Source organism: Lotus japonicus, chromosome 2 (genome assembly GCF_012489685.1).
Source record: "Lotus japonicus ecotype B-129 chromosome 2, LjGifu_v1.2".
In the NCBI taxonomy this organism is placed as follows: domain Eukaryota; kingdom Viridiplantae; phylum Streptophyta; class Magnoliopsida; order Fabales; family Fabaceae; genus Lotus; species Lotus japonicus.
Window position 1 is genome coordinate 78,698,647 of NC_080042.1, and position 10,887 is coordinate 78,709,533.

At 34.5% G+C, this 10,887-nt stretch overlaps 1 protein-coding gene and 1 long non-coding RNA gene across 2 annotated transcripts; both read left to right on the forward strand.

Moving 5' to 3' along the window:
* Window positions 1-241: 241 nt before the first annotated feature.
* On the forward strand, window positions 242-2,231 carry LOC130739926 (uncharacterized). Its single transcript, XR_009019979.1, has 2 exons — window positions 242-1,527; window positions 1,634-2,231. It is a non-coding gene; the product is annotated as an uncharacterized LOC130739926 (long non-coding RNA).
* Window positions 2,232-4,288: 2,057 nt separating this feature from the next.
* Window positions 4,289-5,891, forward strand: LOC130739927 (transcription factor MYB1R1). The gene is made up of 3 exons (XM_057592398.1): window positions 4,289-4,802; window positions 4,890-5,098; window positions 5,198-5,891. The coding sequence occupies exons 1-3, from the start codon at window positions 4,529-4,531 to the stop codon at window positions 5,645-5,647; spliced, it is 933 nt and encodes a 310-aa protein (XP_057448381.1). The 5' UTR covers window positions 4,289-4,528; the 3' UTR covers window positions 5,648-5,891.
* The last annotated feature ends 4,996 nt before the right edge of the window (window positions 5,892-10,887 follow it).

Here is a 10,887-nt window from a genome sequence, read left to right on the forward strand (position 1 = left end):
AACACGATGAAATTTCCACCAATCATATGTGTATTGCTAACATATTAGTGTATATAGTTGATTTAAACTGTACATATTTGATTTTTTTAAAGTAGAGTCAGATCATCTTCGAAACTTAATATTAAGATTCTTAATTCGAACATGATTGTCTCTACAGAAAGAGACAAACTCATCAAAATGTGTAAATGTTCTTGATTTAAATATGATTATCTTTCGTGGAGGATATACTAAAATAAATTATCACTACCAACTTTCAACATGAAGGTTCATTGCATCAAAGATATTATATGAGTTTCTTAATCATATAAGTTTAGCTTTCCTGATTGTTGGGTTTTGTATCTCACCCATAGATTTGACGAGGTCAATCATATCTTGTAATCACTTGCATTTGCGTAATAGTTGATCCCACGGTCCACACCTACCACTCTATGGAGGAGCGCTCGTTGCTTGCTTGCAAGAGTATTTCACTATTTCTACGTTTTCTAATAAAAAAAAAAATTCATGAGTGATAATCGATAATATTCCAAACAAATTAAAAACTTGCAAAAAAAATATTATTAGATGTCATTTATTTCAGGCTTAATCCTCAAATTGGTCTCTGTGTTTGTGTTTGTCTCGCCGTCTGAAGTAGGTCCCTCACCGGAAAAATTTGTGGAAAATATCTTCATCTTTGTAAAACGTTTGGAGCAAGTCCTCGCCGGAGCCCGGAGCTCCGGCGAGTAATGATTTGGCATGCTAACTGGGCTAATAACGCTTATGTGGATTTAAAAAAAAAATTAACACATCATGAAATTAAATTAAATTAACAAAAATAAAACAAATTAACAAAATTAACCCTAATCTAATTAACAAACCCTTGTTCAAAAATAAAAAAGAACTAACAAACCCAAAACCCTTCATTATCTTCATCATCCAATGGTCCATCTTCATCATTCTAACCCAGAAAATTACAAGACCATAATTCTTGTTCATTGATTTGTGCTTCTTCTCCTTCTCTGATCTCTTAGACATGCAACCCACCAGAGCAAACAAACCCCCCCCCCCCACCCTCGACAAAACCGCCAACCCAACCGAAACCCAAACCAACGGCTCTCCACCCCCACCCCAACCGAAACCGAAACCCAACCCTCCCACTCCTCAACCCCAACCCCAATTATACCAGAAAAGGGAGAAGAAAGAAAGAAACAACACAAGTTCCATAGAGATCGCATGAAGAACTTAGAGGATGCAGGAATTGGAAACCCAGATCGACAACATCGTAGCCTCCGCATCCCAACACATCATCCTGACAATCATAGAACCCTAGATCGCGCCTCTTGCTAGCTCAGATCGTGCCTCCATCAACCCTGATCGTGCCTCCCTTAGCCCAGATTCACGGTGGTCAAGCATGCTTGAGAAGGGTATGTGAGCGGGGAGGAGGTTTTCATTCCGGGTCGCAAGGGAAGGAAGGAGGTTTATATTTGCTGAAAAGAAGAGGCGGTGGTTCAGAACTGATGTTGTTGGCAAAGAGAAGAGCTTGTGTTTCAGGTTCTTCCTTGTTGATTCTATACCTTGCTCTTCTGTGTTCTCTATGTTTGGGATTTGGTTCTCTCATTTCGTGAAAAAAAATCTTTTTTTATTCTTCTATGTGCAGGTTGAACACTTTTTTATCCCACCTTCGAAGCTTTAAGCATACCTTTCGTTTTCTGATGTGTAGAGATGCAGAAGATGAGACTAATTTGATTGGGAATTGAGTTAATTTGGGAGAATTGGATTTAATTTGGGGGAATTGATGTTGTTAATTAATTTAGGATTATTTTTATTAATTAGGTTAAATTATCTGATGTATTAATTTTTTTTTTAAAATCCACGTAATCGTTATTAGCCTAGTCAGCAGACCAAATCATCCCTCGTCGGAGCTCCGGCGAGGACTTGCTTCAAACGTTTTACAAAGAAGAGGATCTTTTCCACAAAATTTTCCGGTGAGGGACCTACCTCAGACAGCGAGACAAAGATAGGGACCAATTTGAGGATTAAGCATTTATTTCATGACAAACGTGAATTTTTTAATTTAATTATTTTATACAAGTATTATGTGGTATATATATTTCGGAGTGGTTGCATGAAAATTTGACTAATTAAAAGCAAATCACAAATCGATTGTATACCACATCTTTAGACCAAGATTTTAAGTCACTGTATGTATGAGTTATCTCACTTATAAACTGTTAAGTACTTATTTTATCATCTAATATTAGACTTCTAACTCATACTTGTCGATATCACAATACTTGTTTGGGCAGATGACGTTTTTCAGTCACTGTTACATAAACTTCGATTTTTTTAATATTTGAGACATGAGTTTTGATTATTTGCTTGACACATTTACCGTTTTTCTATTTTACACAAACATGTGTTATATAGCTAGGTTGAATTACTGTAACGTAAAACGACTAGTGTATAAGGTCTATCTAATGCTACATGAAAAGACACATATTAGATCAATATAAACATCATGAGTTGTCTCATAACAGCAACGAAGGCAAAGCTAGCACCACCACATCACCGCCGTATCCAAAGAGGTACACACAACATGGCTCAACATAGAGTGATTGATTGGATTTTTTCCGGTTACAAATAATCATTTGAATCACACAGCTAGTAATACGAGATAATTATAGGTTTCCAATGGACGGATATTATATTTCCCTTAATTTGAAGTCCTACCATAATTATTATCGCACATTATTAATAGCGAAACGAATGGAGGACACACACTGAATGACTGAAGTCTTGTACTGACGGTGGAAACATTGCACATTAAGGGCCCGTTTGGTGATCAGGATAGGATATGGTAGGATATAATATATGAACATGATATCAACAGGATAGGATAAAAGCAGGATAGACTCTTATCATATCCTGTGTTTGAGGTGCACATGATAAGGACAAAATATGATAAGGAAAAATGTATCAGATTTATATTTAAATAAAAAATACATTTAAAATTGATCATTCTATTAAATTTAATTTCTTTACATTTTCATGAATGAGTCTATATTTTAAAATAAATAAAATTAATTTAAATTTTATTCATTAGCCTATTTTATTGTTTTAAAGATACCCTATATTTTAAATAAAATTATGCAGTTAACCGATTGGTTTTCACTTAGTTGTGACACGTGATAATTAACAATAAAAGTTAACTAAATTAAGAATATTATTATTTTAAAAGTAATTTATATTTTAATTATAAATTATTATATAAGTAGATAAGTAGTTTTAAATAATAGGAGATGAAAATAAAAAATTAATATATAACTATTAAAAAATTAATATTTATAATCAATGTTTTTCACTTAGTTGTGACACGTGATAAACAATAAAAATTAACTAAATTAAAAATATTATTATTTCAAAAATACTTTATATTTAAATTATTATATAAGTAGATAAATAATTTTTAAATAATAGGAGATAAAAATATTAAATTAGTCTATTATTATTAATAAATCAATATTTGTAAGTGAGTAGTCTATTTTTACTATTTATGAATAATAATTTTATTTATTTTATATTTTAGTTAAATTAATATTTTTATATTTATTAATTAATATTATAATAAATTATAAATTATAAATTATATAATATTAAAATAAATTAATTTGGAGTTAGGATACTGAAAGGAAATATATAACTGGTATCCTATCCTGCTCTATTCTAGCTCCCCCTCAGGATAACTTTTACACATGATTGACAGGATAGGATAGGAGACAGGATAATGTTATCATATCCTGCTGGCGCAACAAACAACAGATAACAACAGGATATGATTATTATCCTGTCCTATCCTATCATGTCCTGGTCACCAAACGGGCCATAATGGACGGTTCCGATTGATATTGATAGGTGTTCCACCCTAAAACGTACCATTTCCAAATACTAAGAGAGACATCAATCCATTCGTGCCCATCTGTCCATCCAAAAATAACATAGTGCGACACACTAACATTTCTTCCCACACGGTGTACATAACATGTTGTATTTTTTTAACAGTTATCTTTTGAAAGAATTAGTAATAGTAAATCAAATACACTACCATTAACATATTAGAATAATATTTTGTTCACATATGAAACACTTCCACCTTTGAGATATATAATATGAAAAAAATGAGAAATATGTTAAATGATTGAATAAAAATATAAGAAAATAATATCAGAGAAAATGAAATACAAAAGAGAGGTAAATGAAAATGGATCTCCACTCAAACATATATAGTTAATTAAACTGGCAAACGCCTCTATATATCACCCAAATCTCCCCCAAGTAATAACTTTCTCTTTCCCTCTACATCAAAGCTAGCTAGATCAGATTAGAGAAAGAAACACGAAACACCCCATTCCCTCTTTCAATTTCTAATCATACATCATATCATTTCATATAATCTCTTGATCTATAGCTATACATACACAAATATAAATGATCTCTTGTTCTTTGTTTTGCATGGGTTGATCATCAAGCGAGCAAGCATTAATTATTTTAAGCTATGATGATGTCTCGCACGTGCTCACAGTGCGGCAACAACGGCCACAACTCCCGCACATGCACCGACACCGCCGCCGCTGGAGACAACGGCATCATGCTCTTCGGCGTGCGCCTCACCGAAGGCTCCACCTCCTCCTCCGCCTTCATCAGGAAGAGCGCTAGCATGAACAACCTCTCCCAGTATAACGAACCCGAATCCAACCCCGCTGACGCAGCTGGCTACGCCTCCGACGACGTCGTTCATCCCTCCGCACGCGCCCGCGACCGCAAGCGAGGTAACTAACAATAAATCATACAACTAACTACCGTATATAAATTTGTTTTGGGTTTGAATTTGGATGAATTGGTTTAAAAATATGAAGGTGTGCCTTGGACGGAAGAAGAACACAAACTGTTTCTGTTGGGATTGCATAAAGTGGGGAAGGGAGATTGGAGAGGAATTTCTAGAAACTTCGTCAAAACTCGCACACCCACTCAGGTTGCTAGTCATGCTCAGAAGTATTTCCTCCGCCGTCACAACCATAACCGCCGGCGCCGGAGATCTAGCCTTTTCGACATCACCACCGATACGGTACTAATTAATTGATTAATAACTGCATCTGATTTCAAAATTAATCTGATTTTTAAGAATAGATCTGTGTTTAATTTAATTATTTTTTGAATCAATTAGGTGATGGAATCTTCAACAATAATGGAGGAAGAACAAGATCAGCAAGAAATGGTGCCGCCAGCTACCTCCGCCGTGTATCCGCCGTTACATTACGGTGGCTTCCACGGCCCAGCGTTTCCAATGGCTCTGTCTCCGGTGGTATTGCCGGTGGCCGGAGGGGAAAGACCGGCAAGGCCGATTAGGCCAACGCCGATTTTCCCTGTGCCTCCGTCTTCTAAGATGGCTAGTTTGAACTTGAAAGAGAAAGCAGCTTCTCCTTCCCCTTCTTCTCCATTTGAGCCTCTACCGCTGTCGCTGAAGCTGCAGCCATCTCCGCCGCCGTCCAAGGATCATTCTCCGGCAACCAGTAGCCACTCGTCGCCATCATCGCCGTCTTCTTCATCATCTTTTCAGGCTATGTCTGCAGGGAAGTTCAGCGGTGGTGGAGATAGCATTATTAGTGTTGCTTGAAGTGAAAAGAAAAAAATTAATGTGATTAAGTTATTAGTTAAGTACAATTAAGGTTTTAAAGTAGGAAATGTACCCAATAAAATATAAATTTAATTATATATATTTAGGATGGAGGGATGTATGAAAATGTATGTTATGTTTACATATGGATTTTAAGGACATGCAAGACACATACAGATTAGTGGCGGCTTAAAACTGTCATCAACCTATATGTTTCTTTGAAGACGATTAGGATTTGTATGTACATGTATGATCATCACCCTTATAATTATGAGTAGCTAGAGAGATTATGATTTGGAAAGGATAACAAAATGGATTATGTTAAGTAGGTGATCAGGCGATTTAATTGGTGGTTTTGAATGATGTACAGGTTTTGATAAAAGGGGAAAGAAAGAGAAGATGGGTTGTCACATTGTGTATTTGTGTGGCTGTTGGAGGATTCTTGTTAATATTTGTCTAGGGGAGAGTGACCGTGAAGTGATAGGGCAGCGGGTACCCTTGGTCTGCTATTGGTCTGTTTATTGCCACTTGGGGTCTTTAAAATATTAGCTTAGACAGAGAAGAATATATTTATGCCCATTGTCTTGTTCTTGCTTGCTCTCATATGTCACTCGTTTGTATTTTCTTCTGTTTGGATGTTTACATTGAGTAAATCTTTTTTCCAACTAATTAATTCAAGTTTCTTATTATAAGTTAACGATGGGAGACTAAGAATGTAAATTCATCATTTAAAATTAGTGGAAAAATTTTCATGATTGCATTCTTTTAAGACAGAGGGCGTAATTGGAGATTGCATTTTGTGAGAGAATTTTGTGCATGTTTAACTAAGAATGTAAAGTTGACTTCTCCTTACATGTAAGGAACAAAGTTGTTGGTGAGATGTAAATTCGACCTATAAACTCACAAGAGTTCAGAAAAAGAAAAAGCTGTAAAACATAGCATGTTATCTTTTTCTTGTTGTATTGGGTTGAAGTAGCTCTTATATTTTTTTTCAATAAAATTTCATGGGTTATAAAAATAAAATCAACTTCATAACAATGCAAACTTGTCATATTACATAGTAATATCATAAATCACAATTTTGAAATATGAATAATATCATACAAAACAATTTAATACTAGTACTGATTCATGGGCAACAAAGAGAAATGAGATTTTAAAACGCTTACTAACTAATTTGTGTTGTTTTAGTGTAGAATAGTTACAAATTTGAATTTCAAATCATATTCATTCTCATTCTCATGGATCGTTCTTCTCACCATTTTCCTTTTTTCTTCTTGTATCCCCTTCTTCGGTTTCATAAGAGACTCCAAGACTCCATGGGCAAGCCAGCTACAAAGGCCTATTTTCTTGAACTTATCACCATTGTTTCATGGGGAAGCACCGCCGTGAACAACATGTCATCTTGCTATCTCTATCGCATGTCGTCACGAACCACTTGTTGCCTTTGTTTCATGGTCGCGTTCCACTTGATATGTTTTTGTTGCATTCCCTTCTTTTCCTCCTCTTCTCTTCTTTCTCCTCCGTGTGGACCACTCCAACACCAAAATTTGGGAGTGTGATGACAACATCCTGTGTATTGCACCGATCATGGATGATAATGGTGCGAAATTTCTTGAAAGTTGTGCGCTATCTGCTACGAAAAAGTTAACGAGTCCTTTGTGGGTATTCCCTCCTCGTCAAGTAAAGCTGGACACACATGGTGGGTTCAAGCCTCCACAACAATTTTGCGGATTGGATTATTGGTTTTTCTAATGCTTCTGCTGGTTCAGTTCTCTTCTTGCCAAGTTTATGGCTATTAAGTACGACCTCATCAATATTGTGTGAGACTTGAGTTACCGTCAACTATTTGCAAAGCGATTCGCTGGATGTTATTCAGTTGTTGAAAGCTCCTAACTACGACGTCTCATATGGCTTCGGTGTCGAACGAAACCCTTTCTTTCGCGTCTCATCCTTATTGCATCTCATTTAGGCATGTCACTAGGGTGACATCATGTATAGCGTTATTTTTATTTTCTTCACACCAAAAAAACCGAAAAAAAAGTTCAAAATCTCTCATTCATTCAATATTAATATAATAAAATATTTTAACCAGATACTCTATAGGAATTAACTTTTGGCTGATGTAGCTCGGACTCTAAGCACTGACATTGATGTCGTGTCGTTAATGATCCTGCTGTGGTCTTCTATTTCTGGTTTCATCAGGTAGGAAAAGACGTGTTGATGTCTCTGAGGCACATCGGCTTCATCTTGTGATAGAAGGTTTGTTGCAAAAATACAGGCCACCAAACCTGCTCATCATGATATCTTGTGTCAGTTGTCACATGTTAGCCATAGCATAGGGTGCGGAAGCTGCAAGATAATGTAAGCTTTTGAAAGGGGATACTTAAAATGCTAAAATGAGAAATCAAATGGGTAATGGAATAAAATCACAAATGCAAGCTTTTGAAAGGGTTTTTGAAAGGGGATTTAAAGGAAAAAGGAAAGTGTTATTGGATTGTTGTAGCTCCTGATTGATGAATTATTATGTTGCTTGATTACGTCATGCAAAGTAGACAACAACTACTATATGGGTGGTTCTAAGAACAAACAGGTTTGATCATTGTCCTACACATGAGACAAATTTTTATCCAGATTAAAAGCAAGTAACTCAGCATAAAGAGAAAATAAGACATAAAGATATTGGTTTTGTGTTGGATGTTGCCAAGATCATGCATGCAATGTTAGCAAAATCTATAAGATTTTGCAATTTTGCAACACTGTTCCGATTTAAAACGCATGCAAAATCTTTTTTTGGTGGAATCTTGTAGAATCTTAGATTTTAATCGTAAAATCGTAAAATCCTATTAAATCTTACGATTCTAGTATTTTTTTTTTAATTTTTGAAGCTGATTCCTAAAATTGGGGAAACTAGAGAGTTTTTTTGACTTTGTGGAAAAAACAACACACCATCCAGCATTTAGGGAATTTCGAAATTGAAGCTCTAATTGATTGTAGTTGCCAAATTTGAATGGTTAATTGATAAAAATTAATAACCGGTCGTATATTTTGAAAAATTAACCCATGTGACCCAACCTTCATGCCTCTAATTGCCTATTTAATTCACTCATAATAGAGTGAATTGAATCACACATTCATGCTCTATTTTCTGTAGTCTCTATCTAGGTCTCTTCCTCTTATGTTTTCTCTTCATTTTTCAACATCTTTGTTTTCCTTCATTCTTCATCGTCTCTGTTTCATCTTTTAATTTCATGTTCTAGTACTCTTATGATTTTGGATTGAGATTATGACTTATATGGATGTTAATCTGATGAATTTTTATTCCAATTTTTGTTAAATGATGTGACTTACAAGATATCAATGCTTTTTTTTGTTTTTCTATTTATGGTAGAATCTTACGATTCAATTTACGATTATACGATTTTGAACGCCCTCTCCGATTCTATATAGAATCTAGCTTTTCACAACATTGCATGCATGGTCTTAAGCAAACATGCTAAATATCTAACCAATATATTTATATAGTTAAGTTGTTTTACTTTTGTTATCGCCTCTAACCTTCATTATGCTTGAAAACCTGGTAGGATTTAGACTTTTAGGGAGTGTTTGATTCTAGAAGAAGGTACTCCTATTAACTTTTATATATAAGGAGATAAGTGACTTTATCGAAACATGCTATGAGTTGAATATAATCTTCTAACTAGTACTAATTTGTCTTCAGTGTTTGAGAGAGAGTGAAGAAGTGCTAGAAGCATTGATTCTTGGTGCCTTAACTTCTAAAGCCATCTTTGTTTTTCCTATATAGATCAAGTGCTTGAACAGAGAGCATGGCAAGTAGAGCAACCACAAAAAGTTACTAGCAAAAGATTCTAATGTCTTAAACGATCTCTCATTTTCCATCTTTAATTCTGCTCAGTTTTTCATCATTTTTAATTTCCCCCTTTCCTACCACTTTAGATAAAGCCATCTCTTTTGAACTAATGTCCATGACAGAGTCTATGCTGTTCTTGTCTTGTATATGTGTGTGGTTTAACAGCTGTCCCCAAGAGGGAATGGGTATTTTAATTTTTGGGGTATACATAGGCATGAGTGTATGTGATCCTTTATGTGCACATTTCCTTTTGTCAATTATGTGTATCATTTTCCATCATATCTCAATTCATGTACATTATAACAGTAATTAACAATCTTCAGATTATTTTTCTCTTTTCTCTTCTAATATTGTTTAGGTGTCTAAAAAAAAGTGATACAAGAATATTTATCATTTTTCACAACCATGAGGCTTCTACACTTTTAAGTGTATTATTACTCTTTGGTAAGCTCTGCCTATCAAAAAAAAAAACTCTTTGGTAAGCTCTAGTGGAAACTGCTAGCGTTGGAGTGGATATTAATCTGAATGCTTCTTGAAGTGGAATTGAATACCTTCATATTGTTGATCCCAGTTTTTTTCATTCTGTCATAATCCTAATGTTCTTCTGATGTCAAATTTTTTTGGGGGCCCTTTGTTATGGTGTTAAGAAACACAGTTTTCGGCCTCAAAATAGCATAAAATCAATTCAGGGCTAGAGGATGCGATCATGCGAACCCAAAAGTAGCATAGGATTAATCCAGGCGTTGGCAGAATTGTACTTACTGGGGAAAAAAAATCTAAAACCTAGATATTCATGTCAAGGCCTATTACACGAGTAACACGTGCACAATCAAATATACCTCAGCCCTTCATCTTATAAGTTATACTTATAATACAAGTTTTTATATATGTCTTTGTCATATGTAAATAGCTTATTATAACATATTTATAAATTATTTTGAGCTTATTACTTTTATAACATGTTCAGATTAATTATGAATTCTTGTTTATGTTTATTCATAATCTATTTTTATCGCAGTTCAATAAGTAATTAGCATATGCATAAAATACTTTTGCAATAATCGCTTATTGCATAAACACTCCATCAAATTATTGATTCAAATACACCAAAATTATTTTTGTTTATGTTTTTGTTTTGAACAAGGTATTCCACAATCAGTAGTCGTAAGACTAATCAATTGTTACACGGTCAGCGCAATAAGCGATAGGGGCTGACCAATGAGTTGTTTTTTTCATTCGGGAAGTTGGCAAACATATGTAAAAAAAAATATTGGTTCTTGAAAAATATAAAACTCGCTATTTTACTATATAAAATAAAAGATGAAAATATTTATTTTCATAACTTAAAAGATAAAAAAATTCAATTTAA